This window comes from Genypterus blacodes, unplaced genomic scaffold, assembly GCF_046128005.1.
Source record: "Genypterus blacodes isolate CSIRO-AG114 ecotype Tasmania unplaced genomic scaffold, CSIRO-AGI_Gbla_v1 ptg000010l_1, whole genome shotgun sequence".
Taxonomy (NCBI): domain Eukaryota; kingdom Metazoa; phylum Chordata; class Actinopteri; order Ophidiiformes; family Ophidiidae; genus Genypterus; species Genypterus blacodes.
The window spans coordinates 666,543-693,162 of record NW_027466824.1 but is presented as its reverse complement, the minus strand read 5'-3'; the positions used below and the strand labels follow the sequence as shown (position 1 = coordinate 693,162).

Below are 26,620 nucleotides of genomic sequence, written 5' to 3'. Positions count from 1 at the left end.
TCTGTCCTCCTCTTGCTCTCCTCTGCTCGTGTCTCTCTCCCTCTGATCTCCTCTCATCACTCACGGCCCAGACCTGTCCTCCCTTTCAATCTATTATTCTCCCCTCCCTTCATTTCTCCTCCAGCGTACCATTCTTTATAATATACTCTGATGCATCGTCTCGTGTTCTCCCATTCCTCATCATTTCCTCTTCTAGTTCAGTCAGCACCTTGCTCATCTTCTCCTTTCTTCTGTTTCACTATTAGCTGACAAATCTTAGAGTTCACATAATTGCGGAACAGCTCTTTTCTGTTTAGAAGCGTTTTAAAAGGAGCCCACTGTTCCTTTAAATGAAGCGAGTAAGGATCAGTGAGGAGTAAATACTTTGAGTGACACAGAGAAACTAAAGTGATAAGCAGAGACCAATCCTCTATCAAACTGTAGATGTTCATACTGTAGGAATATAAAGTCAGACTGTGGAACGTTTCCCTCCTTTCTTCCTGCTGTCCAGCTGAAGTTAAGAACATGGATCTGTCTCCTCCTTCAGTCAGACGAAGGGAACCCTGCGTGAAACCTTATCTCTCTCCATTCAGAGGCTGAGAGCTTGGGGTGCAGACACACACATATAAAGTCTTTACAGCACATTTCCTATATGAACAATAAGAGCTGAGGATGATGGCGGCGATGAGAACCATAAAACGTTAAAACCGCCTTGTTAACTCATTAGCTGGTTAATTACACATGTTGATGAGGCTGTGGTGCTCGTTAGCTCAGCTTAGGCAGATGTGTGTGTGTGTGTGTGTGTGTGTTTGTGCTGATAAATGCTTAATTAAAGGCGCGGCCCCGTTACGTAAAGGACACAAACACTGAGGACTGACACGATGTTCTGACGCACAGTGAATGGCACTGATGCAATAAGTGTTCACTCTCATTCCACTCCAGGTCTGCGTGATGAAACCAGGAGGAAATCTCAGCAAGCAGAGTTTATTTATAGGGAATCAAACCCAATCAATAAATGGATATCTGCTCCATCTTTCAGTGTCGTGTGCAGAGACTATTCTTCACCTGGAGTCCTGCGCTTACATTGGCTTCTCTCCTGGAGCAACTTACTGCTTAGCATGAGCGGCAGAATGTGTTTAATGTGACGTAAATGAATCCTGAGGCAGCGTTCAGGAGTCACTGGGAGTCTATAAGAGTGAGATGTGTGAGGTATGATGCAACACAAGGAGGCGGGGAGGAGGAGCAGAGTGTGGAGAGGTCACATACTTGCTACGGAGAAGTTATTGAGGGGGTACGGCAAGTCTGCGTCCTGAGGTTTCTCTTTGTAGCCGATGAAGGAGCCGTCTGTTTTCAGCAGGAAGTACCGCGGTCGCCAGTTCTTTATGTATTCACCTGGAGAGAGCCACACACACACACACACACACACACACACACAAAGAGAGGGAGGGAGAGAGCTATTTAGGTCAATAAGCTCGGACACTTGGAGCAAACAAAACAAGAGTCGGAGCGCGACAGTAATGATGATGATGATGCTGCTGGTGGCAACAGAGCAGAGGGAGGAAGGGAACAACAGCAATAATGATGATGGTGATGATTTTAAATACAGATTTGATCCCCTAGACAGATACAGCCTGTCCGCTCAGCGCTGACTGTCATCTGTCCAATGAATATCACACACACACACACGGCGTCTCTATGACTCTCACAGCACACGCCAGATTCAGATCAGATTATCATGTAAAAAAGGACAAAAACATGTTTACCAGCACAACATTCATCTCTCCATGCCAGGAGAATCAGCTGGCCAACGCCGAGGCAGGTGTGGAGGTGGTGACCCCACGTACACACACACACACACACACGCACACGCACACGCACACGCACACGCACACACAGCGGGGAGTGAGAGGAGGCGGTCAGAGTTGGACAGGATGATCCGATCACACTTATAGCTGTGACCCGTCTAAGATTACAGGAACAAATCAGAACATCTGGCGAGCAGCTGGCGGCGGAGCGTTTACCCGGCTGGCTGGCACCGGCTGACACAACGGTGGCATCACAGCTCCATCAGATGACCCACTGCAGGATTACATCAGTGTCAAATATTTCCACACCGGAGGCAGACGACATTTACTGGCAACAGCGCGGACACACACACACACACGCACACACGCACACACGCACGGATTAGAGTCGGCGTGCGAGCAGATTCTCACACACACTCGGGCCGAGTGCAAGGATGAAGCAAAGGAGGAAATAAATCTAAACTGTGCAACATGGAGAAATGCAACTGTGATGAAAGAAGTGGTCTGAAACTTTCCACAGCAGGAAGCAGCGAAGCCCTGACCTTCCTCACTGCGACGCACAAATAGACACACACACACACACGCCCACACACACCACATTGTACAAAGCTCAATAACAGCGCCGATCACCTTTTCAATTCACTGAGAGAGGAGAATAGGCTCTGTGTGTGTGTGTGTGTGTGTGTGTGTGTGTGTGTGTGTGTGTGTGTGTGTGTGTGTGTGTGTGTGTGTGTGTGTGTGTGTGTGTGTGTGTGTGTGTGTGTTCTATTTGTGACATCCATTTAAAGCGGAAATGACAGCAGGCCGTGCTCGTTAACACGTCGCAGAGAAACACCTGCTCCGCCGATGGGACCGTGCGACTGCGGGCCCTGCCGGTACCTCTGGGATCTGCTGGTGGTGGAAGTGTGTGTGTGTGTGTGTGTGTGTGTGTCTGTGTGTGTGTGTGTGTGTGTGTCTGTGTGTGTCTGTGTGTGTCTGTGTGTGTGTGTTAGGTTAGCGGCTAATTTGAACCACCATACGGGGACAGAAAGACACAAACACACAGACAGATAGACAGGAGAATGCTGTTGGGTGCCAGTGCGTCATCAGGAACACAGAATCACACCTCTCCTCTCCTCTCTTCTCTTCTCTCAGTCTCTATTTATCTCCCTTTCGTAAAAACCACCCACTCTCTCCCTCCTCTCCCATTTCCTTCTCCCGTCCTTTCAGAGACAAAACATATTCTTTGGATCACTTGCTGCTGATAAACAGAGTGTTGAGAGTGAGGCTGAACGGGAGGAGGAGAGGTGGGACAGAGCGATGAAGAGGACAGGAGAGAAAGAAGGAAATGAAAGGAGGACAACAGATGGAGGGGTGTGAGATATAAAAATCTCAGGTTTGATGAAATAAGAGCGTGTTTCCGCTCTGAAGAAGCCTGTAGGCTGCTGTGTGCTGCGTCAGACTGGATAGCAGCGCTGCCACAGTGAAGAACACACCGGGGCGTCAGAGTCCACCTCTACAGATTCACACATTCTGTGGAAACACCTTCATGGTTTCCATCATGGTGCTGGTATCAGGATCCATGTCTGTGCTGGCCAGTCAGAGAGATTCCCCCTGAGCAGGTAACGGCTCGGATCAGTGAGGCAGCGAGCCGAGCACACGCAGGAGGAAGCAAACAGGAAACAGGAAACTGCTGCTAACTTCAAACTTGATAGGACAGAGAAATGGACCGACTGACAAAGTGTATGAAGATAAAGTTAAACTGATAAAACTATTAAAAACTGGCAGTGACGACTGGCTTGCTGATCCAAGTCCAGTCATTTCTCTGAGTCAGTTTCTAGACAAAGTGTCCAACCAATGGAAGCCTGTGGCTGGCTACTCCATCGCTCAGCTGTCCAGTACAACCGAAAACATTTAAGCAATCCTTCTGGCCAGCCTCGACTGTATGCGTGTGTGTGAGTGTGTATGCGTGTGTGTGAGTGTGTGTGCGAGCGTGTTCATGTCCACTGGGGGGTGGGGGAGGGGGCAGCCAGGGGTGGCACAGACGGAGAGAGGAGATGGACAGTTGTCCACGCGTCCTGTTCCAAACAAACATGGGCACAGGCACGCACATGCACGCACACACAAACTAACACAATTCTATTTCGAACGTTCCAATCCTCCGAATGATCCAATGGTGTTCTGTCAAGCTATCCCGTCTTGGCCCTGCCTGTAATGAGTCCAGCGAGCTCTCCCACTCTGGACAGCTTGTCTGGGGAGCCACATGTCTCTAGTTTGGACTGCTGGAGAAAACAGAACAGCCGGTCTCCTTCCCACACCATCTCTCTCAGACTCCTCACTTCAGTTTCATTTAGTTTGCTACACAAGTTTACTTTTCCCTTAAGACCAATTAGTAAATATTACACTATACAGTGCTAAAGAACAACAAGCATCTCTTGGTTGTCTTGTTGGAAGTACAGGATGATGGTATACAGGAGGACATGGGAGATTTGTAGACGTAAAGACCAGAGGATGGTTTGGACCCAGAGATGTATTAAAATATATCTGCTAATCTGGAGCTCTGTTCCATTTAATTTGAAGCTATAATTGGATGCATAAGCAGACTTCCTCTCTTATTCTCTCTGGTTCCTTTTGTTTTTTTTGTTATAAACTCGCCACCTAAAGTTAAAATTTACAATGCAGCTCAGTTAGAAATCATCAATCAAATTAGAGACATTAGGTAAAGGTGGCAAACATTTAATATCCCAACCTCTCTGATCCTCTTCCTCTTCTTTCAGCCACAAAATGAGCAAAACAAATCTAAACCTAGCCGTTTAAAGTTAGTTTCAATTGTCAGAAAGAGCTGAATCTTTTTGGCACAGCGGTGAAATGTAGCGTTCACATTTAGCTGTAAGAGGCAGAGAGGAATCAGCTGTGACTGACTGAGCCGCTTCCAAGCTTTCAGATTGGACAATTACAACAACGCACTAAATAACTGTCATTCCATTAGCAGACTGATTAACCGGACAGAGGGGAGAGGGAGAGAGGGAGAGAGGGAGGGAGAGAGAGAGAGAGACGCAGGGTGGGTAAATAGAAGACAGGTAAGGCTGAACTCAAGCCAGCTAAACCAAAATTGTCACTTAAACTCCCCCCCCCGCTCTCTTTCTCTCTCCCCCTCCCTCTCTTTCTCTCTCTCTCTCTCCTGCTCCCTCGCTCCTCCAGGACACCTGCACACCTCAGTTCTTGCCTGATGCCACGTTTCAGCAGAGAAATGAGACTATTAGAGAGGGAAAAAGCAGCTCAAACCTAGATGACAATTATATAAATAACTCCATAACTATGTGTCCTCACCAGCCATTTGTTAATCAACCCAAACAGGGATTTAATTTAATGCTTTGGCCGAGGCTGGAGCCGATATGCAGATGGCACAGAGACGAGGCTGTGTGACTGGCGTTCCGGGAGCTGGAGGGGTGGAGGAGAGGGGGGGGGTATGCGTAGAGGAAGGGTGAGTCTACTTCCAGCACACACACAGCAGCTCACCAGTATGGAGAGAGGAGTGTCTGTCATTCTGGCTGCCACTGATAATAATAACACAGAACATTATAATATCTCACAGGACAGACAGAATCATTTCCTTTACTTTAAACAGTCTTCTGTTACAGACAAACGCCACGGAAATGTGTGTATGCAAGGTCAAGACACCTCCAGACACAACAGCGTGAGGAGTGTGTGTGTGTGTGTGTGTGTGAATAGCTCAACATTAGGCAGGTAACTCCAGAGTAACAGGGGTGGAATGACGGTCCAGAGGTGAAGGAAGTGGGGAATTGTGCAGTATGATGCTCAGAGAGAAGACATCTGTCTGAAAGTCTGTTTCACTGAGTGTGAGTGTGTGTGTGTGTGTGTGTGTGTGCGCGCACGCACGAGTATACGGGTGTGTGTGTGTGTGTGTGTGTGTGTATGTGTGTGTGTGTGCGTGCGTGACCTCGACCCCAGCAGTTCCAGCTCCAGTCTGCTCAGACATCTTAAGGCGAATCCATCCTCCTCAAAGCCAATCCAATTACACTGCATTAGTCTCATTAGCACTCTGGGGCTGGACTGGTCCACTGGTGTGCCTGCAGGAGTGTGTGTGTGTGTGTGTGTGTGTGTGTGTGTGTGTGTGTGTGTGTGTGTGTGTGTGTGTGTGTGTGTGTGTGTGTGTGTGTGTGTGTGTGTGTGTGTGTGTGTGTGTGTGTGTGTGTGTGTGTGTCTAAAGACGTCATTACTGAAGCTTCTGTGTCAAATGTCACATAACCATAGTTACCAGCACAGCGTCCTGCTTTCTCCCACTTGTGTCACGATCACACAAGACTACAGACAAGGTGATGTGATCCAAGGGGGGGGGGGCTAGGCCTGACAGTTCAGTACTGCGGGGTTAGGAGTGTGGCAGACGCAGCAGGGCAGCCACAGGGCAGCCAGGATGACGAGGGACCCATGGGGATATGGCCGTCCCTCAGGGGCCACATGGAGATTTTACCCAGCCAGCTGCACACAGCCAGAGCCTTCTGGTATGTTGTGTTGCATGCACGCACACATGCATAACCACCGACATGCAGGCTGTCCTGGTGCCCCTCTGCTACCCCAGCTGGTCCAGAAGAAAATACACACACACACACACACACACACACACACACACAAATAAACACCGACAGAAACACACTGGCAACACATTACAAAATTCCAAAGTTGTAAAAAGATACGACACATGCATCCGACTGCAGCTCAGGGAAATATGTGTGTGTGTGCACTACCATAGATCTATCAGATTCATTCTGATCCGTTTCTAGTTCCTTCTCTCCCCTCTCTTCCCCTGTAGTACCAGGACAGGCCAGTAGATGGTGGTGGCTCCCTGGAGCATGGTGGCCACTGCAGCCATGCAGATAGAAGGCAGAGGAGGCTGACGGACACATCACAGCCAGGGAGGCTCTCATCCTAATCCCCCTCAGTGCACTACTGTGTGTGTGTGTGTGTATGTGTGTGTGTGTGTGTGAGGCATTAAAGGTAGGGGCCCAGTGTGACATGTGTGCATGTCAGTTGGTGTGTGTGTGTATTTGTGATTTCCACATGCAGGCACTCAGTGTTCTTAAGTCTCTGTGTGACTTAATAGTATGTGTGTGTGTGTGTGTGTGTGTGTGTTGGGGGGGAGACAGGGTCCGTTACTTCCTAAAGCACCCTAGGATTAGTGTGGCGTTAGCATATTAGCATCTTAGCTGGAGGGTTGCTGCTCAACACCACCTGTGCTAGACAGGAGGCTGTTGTTACCCCCCCCCCCCCCACAATGGACACACACACACACACACACACACACACACACACACACACACACACACACACACACACACACACACACACACACACACACACACACACACACACACACACACACACACACACACACACACACACACACACACACACACACACACACACGGGGTGAAGGTCACTTAGCCACAGTGACTCTAAGCTTCCTGTCTTCATTCATTACTGTAACTTCTTTATCTGTCCCTTTATTCACTGCATTTCATCACAACAACAACAACAACTGCATTTCTTCCTCTCTGATTGTATTTAAATGAGCAGAGTTCAACCTGAACCATAATTGGGTTAAAAGGTGCCTAAAGCTCAGCACTATGCAGCAGAATGTAATGTGTTATTGATGATATAATACAGAGCTGTGTGTGTTAAAGCTTAATACAGAGACACTCTGACACCTTAGCTCCTCAGAATGTCAGATTTAATGCTGCTCAAACTTTGAAACCTGTTTGTAGATGTACAATTCTGCTTTTCAATACCTTGGGAACAAAATGTCCTTATAGAAACTCTGTCACCTGTCACTGATGTGAACAATGGCCGCTTGTTGCTTTCTTTGAGACCAAACCGTTCTTTGGTTGGTTCAAATATAAAGTGCATTAAATATCCCAGACTGAAACTCCAGGAGGCTGTGAGTGATCACTGTTACTGCTTCTTTCACTGATGGAATAAAGACACGCTTCCTTCTGTCTAAAGGCTTTAGTGCACATCACAAGAACACCAAAATAAAATGAGATAAAAGGGAACTAAGACATGATTTCTCTCACAAACACACACAGATACAGGTCACACACTCACTTCAAGGACACTGAACACACACACACACACACACACACACACACACACATACATACAGTAAGAGGACGACACGATATGATCACAGTTCACTGGAGGGGGAGTCACACTCAGCTTGATCACTGGATACTCTATCAGAATGATGAACTCACTTCATAACTGTACTTTCCCCACATCTGACTGCACACACACACACACACACACACACAGCATGCGTGTGTGTTTACAGAATGAGGGATCTATTAGAATGTCTCACAGCGTGTCAAGCAGGTCAAAGTAAAAACTCCGGCTCACAGCACAGAGAGAGCTCACATCCAGAGAGGCAGTAACGTTAGGAAGGAACGCTGTGCTGCTTGTGTTCAGAATGCAGTGGATCCAATGTGATTAGGAAGAAGGCACACACAGCCAATGAGCAGACTAATCAAATTGCACTGATTGCTGCTATATTGCCTCCTCTCCTTTGAATGGACGACATTCTCTGTTGACATGATTGATTTCTTCATTTATTTTATGGCTGGGTTCATTGTTTAACTCTGCTACATTCTTATTTTTGTAATTGCTATTTGCCGTTTTGTTATTGTAAGCTGTTACTGCTTTCAACAAATGGTTCCTGTTGAGACGTGTGTGTGTGTGTGTGTGTGTGACTGATTCTCTGGGTGATCTCTGTGAATGATGCTCTCTTGATTCTGCACAGACGACCACAAAGCCAAACAAAGTGACACACACTGATTCATTAATGCCATTTCTCATTCAATAATTCTTACATTTATTTTGTGCATTCATAATTGCACAGCGGAGTGTGTGTGTGTGTGTGTGTATGTGTGTGTTTAACACTCGTCTTCCAATCCTGATTCACTTCCCATTCCTCATTGGATGTGACGCCATCAATTGACAGTTGGACCAATCAGTCGATGACTACAACTGTCCGTCAGGAGAAGGGGAGGGTCAGCAGACAGACACAGCTGTCCAACTGTTGCCTGGAACAGACAACAAGGAGTGTATGCATGTGTGTGTGTGTGTGTGTGTGTGTGTGTGTGTGTAGGTGCTTGAGTGTGCGCATGTGGCTGTGCGAGTCCTTAAAACATACTGGGTGGGACCTTAACCAGCCCAACCCTGTCCAGTTGAGCAGTGGTGAACAGGTGCAAAGCTTTGTGTGTAAGTGTGTGTGTGTGTGTGTGTGTGTGTGTGTGTGTGTGTGTGTGTGTGTGTGTGTGTGTGTGTGTGTGTGTGTGTGTGTGTGTGTGTGTGTGTGTGTGTGTGTAAGACGCTATTATTCCAGAGTGGCTCTGTATTATTAATTCAGCGAGGCTGGGCTGAGGCTGTGGGCGGCAGCTGGCATTACTTGTGTGTGTGTGTGTGTGTGTGTAAAAACCATAAGACCCCCCTTGGCCTTTTGTGAAGCCCCCGTCTTTATCCAGAGCAGCAGTGAAGCATTGTGCTGTGGCGTACGCTCCCCTCTCTGGCTGTAAACTTACACACACAGACACACACACACACACACACACACACAGACACAGACACAGACACAGACACACACACACACTAACCCAACGCAGCAGGAAAGAGTAAACAATCAAGTACCATATCCCAAGTACTGTCAAGTGCACAGCCCCCCAAACACCCCCCCCCCCCTCCACACACACACACGCAGAGAGAGAGAGAGAGAGAGAGAGAGAGAGAGAGAGCAGGATCAGCCCAGCCGTGCTTCATTCTAAAGCTTCCATTCATGTGGTGCACTAAAGGGCCGACAGTGAGTGCTCTCCACCTCACTAACTGCTGCTCTCTGCTCTCCCCTCTGTCCTGCCTGTCTACCCGCCCTGTCTGTCTGTCTGTTTCCACCTGCCTGAGTTCTGGCCCATCTGTCCATCATGGGTGGTGCATTCACAGACACCATATCTGGATCCTTTAGCTCCTTTAGTCTTGTTCATCTGGGCAGGTAGGAGCAAAGCTAAGGTAGCACCAGGTAACCACACCAGGTAACCACACCAGGTAACTACACCAGGTAACTACACCAGCTAACCACACCAGCTAACCACACCAGGTAACCACACTAGGTAACCACACCAGGTAACTACACCAGGTAACTACACCAGGTAACCACACCAGGTAACCACACCAGGTAACCACACCAGGTAACCACACCGTGACGCTGGCTCCTGTCAGTGGTTCCAAGTCGAGGCTTCATCAGGAAAAGGAAACGGGGAAATCTGGTGATATCCTAAGACTCAGTTCAGGAATTAACCCTGCTAGTAAAGCCAAGCATATCAGAACGGAGCCTCAAATGATTCCCTCATAATCAATCATGCTCCATCATGTTGAACATAAAACTCACAGGGACTGGAATCAGATTTGATTGGCCAATCCACCTCCCACCTCTGAAGACCTTTAACGTCTCAGGGTGACGGTTCACCGCAGTAAGAACATGAGAGTGCATGTGTGTTCTGTTTACAAGCTCCTGCTGACTCGTGGTTCAACAGTGTGACCCTACAGAAACTGCAGCAGGGTTTAAACTAAAGAAATGAACCGACTGCCGGTCCGTCACAGTTTGATTTGACAAACCTGTATCTCAATGTATCCCCGTCCATCACAGACTCCTACTCCTCTCTCCCATCCCTGGAGTTAGGTCAGGTTGGGATTTCTTGAGTTTTGACACTTTGTCCTCGGCTTGTTGGTGTCTGACACTAAAGCTAAAGACATTTTGGCAGAGACGCTGACTGGGACTTTAAACAGGAGACATTAGCAATCACTAAACAATCCTCAGTGTTCTTCTCTTTGACTTCACCTTTAAACAGAGGAAACAGAATGAATACAAGACAACAAGCTAGATTCTTTCTTTTTTTAAATTTCTTCAAAATAGTATCCCATCTGAGGGATGTCAAGACTTTAATACATGTCAATACTTTCAAAAATATCCAATTCATTTATATCTTCCTGTCGGGTGTCTGTCAGTCAAACAGCAAAGCGGCGGTTGAACAAAGCTTTCTACTAATTCCTCATATTTGGCAAGAAAGAACCAACCATCAATCACGAGCCCTGCCACACCTCTACATGACTGATCAAACATATAGAAGCACGTATGTGAGACCTTGTGAATGAGCCAGCTCCGGCCCTGCTCCGTACTTAATGAGCAGGACGCTCCCCAGGTCTATTCAAACTCTAGATATTGTTCGGAAACACTCAAACCACGGAGCAATATCTGAATATGGCAGATGTTCATCATCTTTCCTCCCCCAACACCTCCTCTCATACAGCCGCCTGCTATTCAACCTCAAGTTCCAGCCGCTATGGTGAGGGACATCTGTACCTCACACACACACACACACACACCACGTCTTTCACTTTCATCTCATCTTTCCTCTGTATACATGTACACACACACACACACACACACACACAGCACAAAGATAGAGGCCTTTTCTGGATGACAGATGGCAAGTCAACAATCGTACAGCGTCAGACTCTCAAACACACACCACCTCCTTGTCCTCCTGTCCTTTTGTGTGCAGTCCCCTGTCAGATGTCTTGATTTGTTTCTTTAGCTGAGTGTGTGTGTGTGTGTGTGTGTGTGTGTGTGTGTGTGTGTGTGTGTGTGTGTGTGTGTGTGTGTGTGTGTGTGTGTGTGTGTGTGTGTCTCTTTACCTTGGTATATTAAACACTCCTTTAATGAGAGCGCAGTGAGGAGAGGGGCCCAACCAGTGAACCATATGGGGGACGTTTAGCCCCTCAGAACACCGAGCCAAGCCTCTCTGACACGATTACCACTGCTGCCCGCTGTAACACACTCATGTCCGATTGGGAATGGGGGAATTTTATCATGGACGGTTAATTAATGACTAGAGATTGGCACACAGAGCTGGAGGGGGCTGAGAGAGGATGGAACATGCTTTGGCTGTTTGGTCCCGTCTACCTCTCTGGTTATGGGGATAACTAAGTGTGTGAAACACGCTCACACACACACACACACGCGCTCAAACACACGCACAACAGAAACCCGTGCATCAAATGTACCCGAATAGGAAGAAAACACATAACATTGTTACATGGTGTCACATTTTTAGACTCCTAGAACATTCCTCTCCTAAACAATAAACACAGCTAACCTTTATCTACACAGCCCCTGCATGTGCTCACTGTACTGTACTCTGTGTGAATCCTTGTGATTGAATGTATTCTTGCTTCTTTCCCCGTGTGTGTCTGTGTGTCCCTGCAGGCTGAGGCTAGTGTCTGAGTTAATCCTGTCAGGGGGAGATTACAGGTGGGGAGATATAAATACACAGGCTGTGCTAACCTCTCTGTGACGTCACCATGCAGCACAACCACTGCCACATAACACTCATGTGTCATCAACACTACTAAACTGTGAATGCCAACACTGACTCTGGATTGCCACCTGTCAGCCTCACCCCCACGTCTACCTTCTTCCTTCCAGAAGCCCAGAGTCGGTGCGTCGTCCCTCAAACACTAAATTTTCTAACGGTTAGACAAAGGTAAGCACCGGGCCTTAGAAGAAACACAGAATCAAATCACTTGTAGCAGTTTGCCGTCTTCTGATAAGCATCTGTAACACAGGTAGCTTCTTAGAACTTGTGTTCCATTTTAGAATTCAATCAGTACAAAGCTCCTTTGTGCTAAAGCAGAGAAAAAGCATCAAGCGTGTAACTGATGTTTAAATGCAGGAGCAGATGTAGACGCAGATAAACAAACACACTGTATCCTTCACTGTCCTTCACTGTTCAGTCCTCTGCCTACATGAGCCAGGGCTGGAAACAAGAAAAACAGAGTGGGAATAAAACTGGAAGGATAAACATTCAGAATCACAGGCAAAATAAAAGACAGAGAGGAGAAACATCAACACTTAGAGGCAAAGTAGAGCTGGAAAAATGAGTTGATAATTACAGAATCTAAGACAGATGTTCAATGATATGAATGAACAACAATATGAACACAGGTTATCAGATTAAATTTCGGAAAGTTTCATCGCGCACACACACGCACACACACGCGCACACACACACACACACACACTTGTTAATTTTTGTTCCAATTTGCCCTCACTTTTCTCCCCAAAAGTTTAACTACTGTCAAAACCTCAGATAGGATCATATATCAACACAATATGTTGCTATTGCTCTGAAACAACTGAATAACAGAGAAACAAACTCTCCCTGTGCCCAAAATCCTTCCCTTTATGGCAGATTGGGCGGTCAGGAGTGTTGGTGTGGTGAAGGAGGGGAATGAGACGTACTACACAACCCCAGCCTTACCTGATTATGACGCAGCTCTCTGAGGTGAGTTACACACACACACACACACACACACAGGGCAGAGGTTCACACTCCTCTAAGCAGAGGAGTGTATGCAGATTTCCACCATTTTCCTTCCTCATGCTCCAGTAGGGAGCTGTAGTAATCACAGCCTCACTGCCCCACACGAGCTGGAAAAACTTTCTTACTGCCTGAAGATGATGTTTGATGGCAAAATAACACACACACACACACACTAATGCAACAACACCATCACTGCACCCTGAGTGCAGTGTTGGTTTCTTCACTTATATCTTGGATATATTTACAATCCAAGCCAAAGGCCAAACGTCCTGATGTGTCACTGCTGATCCTGCAGAACACAGCGACACCGCATGTTTACAAGATCACAGAGGGATTTCTGTCTCAAAGTGGAAATTGATCACATTGCTTCATGCTGCTCATTCACAGACACAGAACAGGCAGCTGTGTGTGTCTGTGTGTGTGTGTGTGCGCGTGTGCGTGTGTGCGTGTGCACATCTGGGACCAGAGACCAGCAGCTGAGGAAACATAACTGGAGAAGCTTTATAATCATATATTCTGATCAATCCATGCCTGATTTCTGCCACCTAATGCAGGCTTTCTGTTGTTGTTGTTTGGGACAATCAAGCAACAGATTTACTTTAAAGTAATCATACCATTCATGGATATGCTCACACAATGTCCCAATGTGTATTTGAATGTTGTTTTCTTTGTTTATCAATTCATACCGCACATGTCAGTGCCTGGATGAAGGGCAGGTGCTGAGGGACTGGATCCATTGGAAAACCTCACTCACACAAGCCTGGCAACCTCAGAGGCGTGGACTGACCCAGGATGTTTTAATAATCTAAACATGCCAACCAGAAGCCGAGCTACATGCCCGCACAGCTCAACTCTGCATACGCTCCACTCTTCCAGCAGATCTCTGGACTTAAGCGTTCCAACTGACACGGCCTACTTCTGTTGCCAAATCTGAATCGAGCAAATAGTCTGGAATTGTAAAATTTGAGCGGGCGAAACTTTCCCTCCTTCCTTTCCCAGTACCACACATTGATAAAGAACGGCTAAGATGACACAATTCATTGAAGTTGTAATTAAAGCTCGTAGCACGTCACGCTACACCAGGACAAGACCGATACATTCCTGAGCAAACATGGACTAAGATTAAGAACGTACTATAGATACCCTCTCCTCAGCCTCAATACTGGGGACAATAAATGAAATTCCTCTTGTTTGCCAAGAAAAACACACATGCCAGCTGTCTAGGGCAATAGCTCATAATGTAAGACGGCAGTGATGTATATAAGCATAGTTTCACTCATAAACATCTTTATGTTCCAATACAGGATTTAATAAGTGAAACTATTCATCAGGGGAAGAAGGAGACAGTTATTTGGACGCTCTTGTCGTCTACAACCACACATCCAAAGAAAATCTGAAGCAAAGCTTGAATCGGGCCTGAAGGTTTAAACCAACCAACCCCAACCTGCAACCAAAGACCGTTGTCCGAATCAAATGCAACCCAAAACCTATCAGAATGTTTTGAATTTGAACCCAATCTGAAATTGACTGTAACCTGAGAAACAGTAGGCAACCAGAGAAAACCTGACATCCTGTCAACAGTTTCATTTTCATCCTAATCAGCAAACCAAAGCCCTCACATCACTCAATTCAAAAAAACTCAATTCTCCCACATGCCAGATGTGTAAAGATCCAACCGTGCCTGAACAGTCGGCTCCCCTTGTGTCAGAAACGTGCGGCGGTGCAGCAATTTGCGTAACGTTTAGTCAATCTGGCCCTTCCACTGTTAGCACTGACACTAATCTGTTGCTTTACGTCAGTCGAGCCAACCCCCACTCTAACCTGCCTCCTCTAATCAGCCCAAAGCCTACTAGAAACAGTCAACAATACCTCAAGATGTCACACCTTGCACTTCCTCTTTAGTCTAATCTGTGTGTCTAGCACATTTAAACATAGAATCGGCCCCCAGCTCAGACTCAGATTGCCCTGGGTTACAACAGAAACCTCCAATAGTTGCTTGTGGCTAAGGGGAAGTGATATCAACTAATGACCCAGACGGCAAGAAGGTCCTGTGCTTCAATTCTCTTGGTTGGCAAAAGATTTGACTGAATGGCAATGACAAACACAAACACTTAGTTATGGGAACGAGTGTGTTTATGTTTACGTTACTCAATGGAGTTGCACACATACAGAACACAGGATTGGACCTGGTATTAGCAATTGACATGAATTTGTGATGAACTGCGCCCATGCATTCATCCACTGTGATCAGATGTTTGAGGTCAGCAGCTTGATGATTCTAATCTCATTGCACAGCCTCTCTGTCCTTCCTTCCTCCCTCCTCTCATGTTCTATCCAAGTTTCTACTCTGCAGTGATCAGCACTCCATTCACTGATACACTCATTCATTCATGTATCCAAGCCTCTGCCTCACTCTGCCTCTCTCTACAGTACTCCTTTCTTTCATCCATCCATCCACCCATGCAGCTATGTGGCCTTTACACAGATTCCTCTCCATCCTAGCACATCAGCCTTCTGAATTACTGAGCTTGCAATTATACGGTTTCAGGCCATTTAGCTTGGATCATACTGTTTATGTCCCTGATCTTCCTTCAGAGGACAGCAAACTCTGACTCCTAAACCCTGATCATTCCTGTTTGGTGACTTTTCTGTCACGAGAGCTTTACAACCTCAACAATTAGTTTAAGCCTTTGAAGTGCACAACTCTAACTGACGGCAGGATCAAAGAAGAGTCTTCAATATACTTATGTGCAAATGACTGATGATGTCAACGGACTCTAGATGCAAAATGAAGTAAAGTTATCAGTATCCAATAAGTTAAAGGAGGCTGGAGAATCTAGGTTTCTCTGATAGGATCAATACATGACCGCTGTTCACTTCTGTCTTATGCCCATACGTCCCGCCCCCTCCCCCTCTTGTATGTGGAGCAGGTTTCCTGGTCAGAAATATAAATAACACTTAATAAATCATTTCATTTGTACAAAGGGGATAAAGCTCGCTGTAAGGGGACAGGATGTTCTTCTGCTACAGGCTGGATATGTGATGTGGGGAGATGAGACAGGTGTATTTTTACATGAAAGTGTCGCCGAGTGCAGCTTTCATTTCCACTTGATTTTCATTTCAAGGTTATTACCTCAATTTTCAACTCGGTAACTTCACAAAACAAAAACATCCCGTTCATACAGGAAACAAAGGTGACTGTCTCTCTCTCTGCTGCCCGTCTCCTCTTGTTACACATCTGTCTCTTCGGGCCGTGTACCTGCTTGTTCCCACTCTCTTCTCTGCTGGCAAGATATCTGCCCGTCTCCTACCGCCGGCTGTAACTGTCACATACCATCTCTCCGCCTGTCTTGCCTGTGTTGTTTGTCTGTAAACTCTAAAAACGAGTCCTGTCTGTTTGTACTGTTGGTCTGTCTGTCTGACTGTCTGGCTGGCTGCCATTCTCTGCAGTGTAGAGTGAGTCATTCTTAGGACAATGGAGACAGTTTGTAAAGCCACACTGGAGCATACACTTCCTCCGGACGTGCAAGAGGATGCCATTCATAACAAAGCCTGTACTGTCAGCCAGTCTGCTACTGCCCTGTATACACATGTGAGAGAGAGGAGGACAGGGAGACGGAAAGTGATACAGGGATAGACGGAGGAAGAAAGAGTGCATGAATGACAAAAAGAGGAGTGAACTATGTTGACAGGCTCTGCTGCAGATGGAGCGCAAGAAGAGGAGAGGAGGAGGAGGAGGAGGTATGTAAAAGAGAGGAGAGGAGAGGAGAGCGGCGACACAGCAGACAGCGGCAGCGGCAGCGGCTGGTGATTGATATCAGAGCTCTGGCACTGCCACCTGATCCAGCCAGCCAGCCAGCCTCCAGCAACAGTGAACCCACTGAACTCACTGAGCCAAGATGGCTGCCTCACTGCACTGCACCCAGCGAACCCTCAGAGCCCTAGTTACTGCCTACAGTATAAAACATTACAGTCCTCAAATAGATGAAGCTGTAGTCGGCGGTGTGGACAGAGGCCCGGCTGAATGGAATGAGGCCATGTCTAAGGTCTGCACAGTGTTCATCGTTTGACCGTGTCAGAAGGCATCAGGGGTCACGTCAGGACACGGGAACAATGGATTTACACGGGGCAGATATTGACTATCTAATGGAGCCATTTCCTGACACACTCCACACTGAATGGATGTGGAAGCTGCCAGAGCCGTATTGTGATGGGGATTGTGCCTGATCTGGATGTGAAGTGTGTGTGTGTGTGTGTGTGTGTGTGTGTGTGTGCTGTAAGGATGAGGAGGGGAGCAGCACAGACATGCAGGGAAACCATTCAGTCACTGTGTGGAACATGGCATGGTAACCTGATATCAGGTCAGATAGAAAGTAATGATGGCCACCGGAGGAGAAAGAGAGGGAAACGTGGAGCAGAGGCTTCAGTCCTGCTCAACCTACCGAGAGAGGTTTGACTTTAAGGAAGGAGTGGTTCAAGTTATTTGCAACAAACACCTAAATGAATGAGACCCATAATCAATCAAATATACTAATGAGCCCAAAGACTATGACTGCAGTGAAAGATGTTCGTCCTCACAAAACATTACTTAGCAACAAGCTGCCATGTAATTCCTCCGCTTTCTAAGCCTTCAATCTATGCCTTCTTTGATCTTACTCCTATGAATGTGTTTGCATTCTGAGCCTTCAATCTAGACCCAACCTTCAATCAAAGCTGCCATCACTAATGCAGCCTGAATACATAGAAGCAAGCCAAGCACACATTTAGAAGATGACTGAGTGGAATGACCTCAGCCGACCTATCAAACACATGCAGGACCACCGCACGTGCAGAACATCCTCCACCTGTCTTCAACCAACCTGTGAGCGCTTTGCTTTAACCTCTGTGAGACAAAGTTACATTGATATTTGTGTATTCCTAAAGCGAGTGAGTGATTGTGATCTGATGGTATCTAGCTGTGATTAGCAGCCTCACAGGAGAACACTCGAGGGCTGGGACGTGTCAGAGAAAAGATGATGGTGATTTTCCCGTCTCTCTCCTTCAGTCCTTCTCCTCCTCTCCTCCCTCCTGGGCCATCTGTTGTGCTGACTGCTGTGTGGGCTGATGCCGGTGGAGGTAACAGTATCCGCGGCTACAGTGGCTAACTGTGACCTCTGTATCCTCACACAGGCTGACAGAAGGTAAACTCCTGCCTGGGACGGAAACCAGCCAGAGTTCACTTATTCTGAGTTTGTTATTGTAGGAAGACATTCATTCTGTGTGGAAACAGCAGCCCCACATGTTTCACTGTCTCACCTGGATCACCTGATCTACCTGTAAATCACTCAAGCCTTCATCTTCCACAGATAAACTGCTGTCCAACAGTAGTTAGCTTTAAGTCTTCCTCCACCTGTCTTTAAAGAGACAGCCCTCTGGTCATCACAGCCATGGTTACGCCCACACTGATAATGGAACAGGTCTGTGACCACGTTGGTTTGTTAGTCAGCAGGACTACTTGGCCCAGTTCTCATGAAACTGGTTGAGCAGGTTGGACACAGGAAGGAGACCGGTCCATTTTGGCGGTGATGGGGATGGTGTTGATCATTTAAAGAAGAGACAGCTTTCACATTACTGGCTCCATTAGAAGCCAAAATGAGAGGAATACCCAACTTCCTTCCTTCCTTCCTTCCTTTCCTTCCATTCAGTCAAACATCTCCTCTCTAAACACTCTCTCCTGGAAGTGCTGCTGTTAGACATTCATGAAAAAGCTAATGGAGAGGGTGTGAAGACAATGCACACACTGTACTCCCAACACAAACACACACGGGTGCCAGTGATCACTGCATATTGGCTTGTGCAAGTTGATCACTCAGTCCAGAGTGTGTGTGTGTGTGTGTGTGTAAACAGGATTCTCCTCTACACATCTGTCATGTTTGGCCCGTTATTGTAATGGTGCGCGGCTCGTCAAAGAACTCCTCACACACACAGCATTCCTTCATAAAACATGCAGAGAGGCGAGCGTCCCCATGAGAGAGCCTCAGCATAAAGGTATCCCCATACCTCAAACTATGAATGAGAGAGGATTTCTTTCATACAAAGAGGCCTGTTACTCTCTCTCTCTCTCTCTCTCTCTCTCTCTCTCTCCCTCTCCTTTCTTTACTCGCCTCACCTTCCATCTCTCCAGTCTCTATTCTCCTTCCACTCATGTGAAGTTGTAGTGCTACGCTTTCAAAACACAAATAGATGCGAGGTTGTTTCCTCTGTAAGGTCAGGAGGTCAGAGCCAGGGGGCGTGGCCATGGGGTCAGCATACTATCACTATCCTCCTGCATGTCAGCATGTCACTACCTCCCTGTCTCTTTCAGTCAAAGCTGTCTGATGACTTATACTGCAGTCTTTGCTGTATCACGACCTGGACAGTGAGTCAGCACCCCGACCCCGTTATCCTCCAAACACACACACACACACACACACACACACACACACAGACAAAGATTTAGCATATGATGCAGACAAACATTCACATTCCTGACACAAACAAACACTCCCCCAAACACCCCCTCCCTCCCTCCCTCCCCACACACACACACTCTCTCTCCCTCTGCCCCCCCCCTCACAGACAGACACACACACTGGTAGCACTGCGTCGTGACTGGGGGCGAGGTGTTCTTCTTAATATGCACAGTCTGCTGTCTGAGGATCACACTGCCATGAAGGCACGTGCATAAACAAAGTCACCCATCCCTCCAGTTCAGCAGTATGTACCAGTGTGTGTGTGTGTGTGTGTGTGTGTATGCATGTATGTGTGTGTGTGTGTGTGTGATGTATGTATTACTTCAAGTAGTACAGCAGAGGAGGAGAGGTCCGGCATCTCCTCCTGTTGTGCCACAGTGGGCCTACATTACCCACAATCCCCTTGTCTCTCATGCACCCATGTGACTTCCTGTTATAGTTTGTGTTACACATTCCTAGACACCATCACACAGTCAGTGGGATGATGCTCATTGGCTTAAAAGCCTGGAAATCCCCCTTGTTCTGCCTGAGAGGCTGTCAAAAACAACCACACACACAGACACGCACAGACACGCACAGACACGCACACAGACACACAGACACACACATGCATACATTTATGTCTAGATTAATCAGCCTTAGCAGCCAAAAACCACTTGACATTATGATTCAGGGGCAAATGTTCCACTCCATGTCCTGCGAGGTAAAGAGCAACCAAGGTTCCAGAGCGCTGCTGCAGTCACCTGAGCACAGAGCCACAGAGCGACAGAGCGACAGGGCCACAGAGCGACAAGGCCACAGAGCGTCAGGGCCACAGAGCCCAGCCTGTACCGATGTGACAGCCTCTCTGCTTGCTTAGTTCCTCCTTCTCCTCGGGGCTCCAGCTGTGAGGAGAGAGGAGCTCACCTGTTGCAGCAGCAGACCCACTTCACTGAACACGGGGCCACCAACATGACACACACACACATTTGCATTCATCACTCTTGCTTTGTCCATTCTTGAAAGCTGTAAACAGGATGTTTTGGCAGTGTGTGTGCCCCCCCCCCCCTTCATCCCCTTGACCTCGTGTCATATGACTTTCACCATTCAGAGTGTTCTCCTCTACACACACCATGCAGCAGCAGCAGCAGCTCAGAGGCTAAACACACAGCTTCATCCTCTCACAGGCGTGTAAAGTAACCCGGCCTGACTTCAGTACACTGTGTCCCACCATAGCAACCGTGAGTCTGACTGATGCTGCTAGCTGCTGCACACGCACGCACACACAAAGATGCACGTGTGTATGCACAAACATGCACATACCTACACACACTTTTCAGACAACATGACTGAAGCACATACAGGCTCCACAAAAAAAAACAGCCAGACTAGCTTAAAGAGACACACACACACACGGCCACTCGCAGACTGGAGAATCAGACATCCATGTGATCTCTCTCACACACACACACGCGCACTCATTCGCAAACACTCACCTCCCACCGGCACATGTGGAGAGACACGACCAGGCCCTTAGTCTAGTGAGGAGACAGGGAAGGAGGAGAGAGCGGAGCGAGCCAAAGGAGGAGGAGAGCAGAGGAGGAGAGGTGAGTACTTACCCCGTTTCTGAAGCCATCCCTCTCTAACGATGGTGACATCGCTCATGGTTCCTTCACGCCGAGTCTGATGCCGCTACACGCCTGCTCCACAGAGAGAGAGAGAGAGGGAGAGAGAGAGGAAGGAGGGGAGGAGTGGAGGAGAGGACAGAAAGAGAGGGAGAGGAGGAGGGGGGGGGGGGGTCGGCTCTCCCAGCCTCCGCGTCACTCTCCCTCCCTTCCTTCCCCCGTTCTCCCTCTCGTTCACTTGCACAGTCTCTCTCTCTCTCTCAGACGCACACGCACAGTGTGTATGTGTGCGTGCGTGTCGTTGTGCTTCCTGTTGTGGCTTATCTCCCTCCCAGCCTCCCTCCCTCCCTTCTTCTTCTTCTTTTCCCCTTACTCCTCCTCTTCTCTCGTTCTCTTTCCAGACCTTCCTCCTCACCGGCAGTGACTCAGCCTGGAAGGAAGTGAAAGGAGAAAAAAAAAAAGAAGGCATGGATTTATTTTTTCACCTCCTCTCTCTCCCCCTCCTCCCCCTCCTCCCCCCAAAGCACCTTTCAGACAATCTGACAAGACAAACAACTACTTACTGTGACTTGATTGCTAAATGTATATCTCTAAGCGTGACATATCATTCATTCTTTACCAGCTCATCTTTGTTCCCTCAGCACACACACACACACACACACACACACACACACACACACACACACACACACACACACACACACACACACACACACACACACACACACACACACACACACACACACACACACACACACACACACACACACACACACACACACACACACACACACACACACACACACACACACACACCTCTGTGTCACTTTGTCCTCTCTGGATTTCTGCATGTCAGATCATTCTCTCCACATGTGTGTGCATGTGTGTGTGGGTGTAGTCTGATGTGTCTGCCTGTATGTGGGAGGTGGGAGAGCATCTCAGGACTGTGGAGTAGGGCTTGGCTAAAAATAGCAACAGCAGCAGTTAGGGATGCTCACACACTCTCTCTCTCTCTCTATCCCTCCCTCGCTTTCTCTCTGCCCAAATCTCTGCACCTCTCCGCCGTCTCCCTCCCTCCCTCCCTCCCTGCGCTGCCGTCTCCCCCTCCCCTCTCCCTCTCTGCATAGCTGCTGCGTTCACCTCAGATGCACCCTACTACACTGTATTACACAACGGCCAGCGACGCTACGCTGCTCAGTTTGAATGGATCGGTGCTACGACGGCTAAGCTAGCAGTCGTGGCCGTATATTGGGAAATCAGTATTCAGATCAGCGACTGTCTGCACCGCTGCTGACACTTGGAGGGACTGCAGCGTCATAACGGCGGCTGGAACAGACACACACACACATTTACTCTGGCCCACAAACACACCCTGGTAGATGATGCAGAGCTGTTCTTAGTGTTTTACTCAGGCACAGCTTAGTTACCAGGCTGAGATATGAACACACACATGCAGAAAGACCCTGACAACATGAGGGAACCACTGAATCATCTGTCAGACATATCTAAGTCCTCTTCAGCAGGAAGGTACAGAGCTGCTCATCAGGTTTACCTTTCTGATGGGAAAAGAGGGAGATCTATAAATATAATACAGATCAATCCATATGGATAGATGCATACTGCTGGAGTATTACTATTGAAAGAGCGAGACAATGCTGGATTAGGATTGAATGCTGCATGGTAATTCAATGAACCTTCACTCAACATCAACCTTAATCCAGATGAGCATAGCCCTGAGTGACATCAGGGACATAAGGGACAACTCACAGCCCCTAGACTCTGTCAACATCTATTAGTGAGGAGAGGAGAGAAGAGAAGAGAAGAGAAGAGAAGAGAAGAGAAGAGAAGAGAAGAGAAGAGAAGAGAAGAGAAGAGAAGAGAAGAAAGAGGGCTGCAGACTGTCCAGACAGTGGCAACCCCTTCCTTGTCGCAGGGCAGCTGTTGCTATGGAGACATCCACTGCCATGGCGAACCAACTATGCCAGGGAAAGGACCCGCCAGACAACATTAATTCCATGATATTTCATTCTGAAAGCAGGAACAGGGGAAAGACTGAGATGAAGAACAAAGGAAAGAATGCAAAGGGAAAGTGGAAGAAGAGTGAGAGATGTCAACAGGACAGACATGGAGACTGGTTGAAGAATTTACTCTTCATCATCACCACAACACTGAGCGATACTATTCTTACACACTGATCAGTATTAAATGAGCTTTGTTTCAATAAAGATGGGAATCCTGTTCACCATGTCCCAGCAAACCTCAGCTCATCCTTCTTCTCCCTTCATCACATGGCAGCGACTTAAAACTATGGGATTTCCTTTTCCTCCATAATTGGGGTCAATGGAGGCTCTCAGGCTTTACCAGTCAGTCTCTGTCAGGGAAAGATCATTTCCTGCACTGACCTCTATATGGTTTAAACCTGTACATTAACTCCTTCACTTCACTTATGTGTTGCATCTGAATGGAAAGATGTAAGCCACTGTTTAACACAACTGCACAACTGTGTCCCGCATGCTAAAGCTGCTCGTCTCCAGCAGAAAGACCTGGACATCTTTTATCTTATTTATTTATTTATATAAAAGTTAAAGCTTCAACTTCACTTCTTACATGGAGCACCAACTGTGCCGGTTAATGTCCTCTAACATTACGTTCCATTTTTTACTCACTGCAACTGAGAGAACGGCTTGGGCTTTCTGTGCTCCAAGCACAAGGAACAAACTAAGGACCTGGAATTGAACTCTGGTCACTAACTTTTGAACAGTTAGTGAAAGAATCAAAACTCTTTCCCTGGATTCCTTGGTTCCATCTAAGCCACCCATATAGGCCACACCCATTGGTGGGAAAATGTAGTAAGGTGCCCTTTGGTGCCCAACCATTTTTTATCTTCTCCTGTTGCATCTCCCCCAACAATGTTGTGTCAGTTGTGACAAAATGTCCCATGCAGAATATCCAAAACCAGCCGGACCAAGGTAATCTTTGGTTTTTGATATTCCTTGCATTTTGCTGTAATTGGCAACCAAATCTAAGTGGACCTGACTCATTCATCTCATGAATAGGGCCGGGTGTTGAGGACTAGTTCTGAATTGCACCGGTGTTTTCCCCCCCAAAATATTTCCTCAATTCTTTTAGCACTGAAATGATCCGATCCAATCAGAATGGATCAAATCAAAACGATAGCGAACCCTCCTCATGGATGAACCTCTGCTGTAACCAAACACTGTGGACACGTGCACCTGACCTGGATCAAGAAACTGTTCAAATTCATCACGTCATGATTGGAGGACTATTCTGCCTTGGTGGAGGTATGCGCATTCTGAGTGCCTAGTTTTAAATGAGACTGCTTTTTCATCTCTGGATTGAGTAACTCTTTCTGGTGTCTATATGGAGTCTGACCGTCTTTCCACGCAAAACTGCCCAGACTCTTTGAAGCTGTTTTTATTTACTGGAACTCTATTGTGGTGTGCTGCAGTTACATTGCATCTGTATTGATTCCCTTATCGTGTTAGTCATTGTATAATACAGAACCACTACCATGGCCTTATAAGACTAAATGAAGTTTGTTGACAATGATGATGATGATAACAACAACAACAACAACAACAACAACGATGAGGATGATGACCTGTTGTTCACCGTCATCACTTCTTTCAGCATGGATGACTACAGATAGCTGCATCATCAAAACAAACCGTGAGTCATTTCCTAAACTAGGCCGTGTGAATGCGGTTTGTCAGAGCACATTCTAGCTGCTGACTAGGACCAAACACACAGTTGCCAGCACTGCATCATCTTACGTCACGGTGCTCCCTGGCTGTCAGACTGACGCATGTTGCATGCAGCATAGCAGAACAGGGTTGGACATTTGTCACGACTGACACACACAGAAAATAGACTTTGACGAGTTATTAAAAACTAACGTTAAGCAAGGAAAATATAACAAATAGAAAGAAAGAAACAGGCAGAAGCTCCGAGCATCATTCCCCACGGGTCGCATCAAACACGGGACCGCCCATCTTGGTTTCACACCACAGAACATTACATTACGTTACATTAGCATTAGCGTCATTCCGACTGTTCGCTGGGCCAACATGAAGCTAACCCCGGTGTTTACCTGTAGCGGCAGGTGCGGCGGGATCCCCGTGTCATTCTTCTCCGCTCTGGGTGAATAAGATGAGGGGCGAACTGCGAGGGGAAACGCCGAAGCTAAGCTAAACCGTCCAGAATCGGCCAGCCTCGTCTGGACACCCACAGAACGGTGGCAGAGATACACGTTTAACGCCACATCTAACGGGTTTACAGAGTCGGTGAGGAGCGAGCCGGAAGCTGCGAAATGTACCGTGATTAGCGCGGAGAACGGTTGTTTTGACTTTCAGGAAACCTCGTGACGTCACCCGCCGAAACAACTTCTTTCTCTCTCACGGAACCACACACGCACTCACAAAACGAACCGTCACACACACATTAAACCTACCGTCTCGGCTCGTCCTCTGGTTTATGGTTGAAAGGTTTCAGTGGTGTGTGTTTCTTCTCCGCTACAAGGCTCTCTCATCAGCCCGTGCCATCATCCCGTTTGTCTGCCGGCTAATAAGCCAAATATCGCGAGACTCCGGTGTGCAGGCTTTTATCAACGAGAGCTTCATCTGGTTAGTTCAATGCATTGAGAGACTGATTCATTGAAGATGGATTCTCCAATTACCTCTCGGATTCATCACTTATTTTTGTTTTTAGTTTAATAATGCCTTGCCTGCTCAGCACACATGAATCCCCCAGTATTTACTTGATGAAAATCAGTGTCTGGGGCCTTTTTATTTGAAGTTTGATTGTTGTCTGAGTCTGTATGTCAGCCTGGTGATAGACTGGTGACTTGTCCAGGGCACTGAATGCTGGGGTCGACTCCAACCCCCACAGGGTCCTGCATAGGATAAGTGGACGGAGATAAGGGATGGTTGAAAAATGGATGTATGGATGGAATACTTTAATTTTATCTCAGAAGACTAATTGTCCAGTCCTTTGAACACTGTATGCATTTGATGTATTCTTAGGTCTTATATTTGACAAAACAAATGGAAGATCATGTACAAAAAATACCTAATATACTGTACTTTCAAAAGTATGTATACATTTTTATTGTCCTCACTTCAAAGTGTAAAAAAATAAAATAAACAGTGGCTTTATATATCCATAATGCACCCTGGAGACATTATTATGTCAAACAGTCTTTGCAGTGGCAGAGTGAATTTGTCCACTCAGGCAGAGCCGCTGTAGAACAACATGTTAAGGTGAGATCCTCTAGGTGTATTTTGCTTATCAGTGCG

At 47.2% G+C, this 26,620-nt stretch overlaps 1 protein-coding gene across 2 annotated transcripts in view; it reads right to left on the bottom strand.

The window, feature by feature from the left end:
- Positions 1 to 25,876, bottom strand: part of akt3a (v-akt murine thymoma viral oncogene homolog 3a) — a 45,869-nt gene extending 19,993 nt beyond the window's left edge. For both annotated transcript variants that reach the window (XM_076158931.1, XM_076158921.1), the window contains exons 1-3: positions 25,777 to 25,876; positions 21,300 to 21,735; positions 1,246 to 1,371 (exon numbers count right to left, since the gene is read on the bottom strand). In XM_076158931.1, coding sequence (XP_076015046.1) covers positions 1,246 to 1,371; positions 21,300 to 21,345 — 172 coding nt within the window. In that variant the 5' untranslated portion in view covers positions 21,346 to 21,735; positions 25,777 to 25,876. The remainder of the gene's footprint in view (positions 1 to 1,245; positions 1,372 to 21,299; positions 21,736 to 25,776) is intronic.
- Between the last annotated feature and the right edge of the window lie 744 nt (positions 25,877 to 26,620).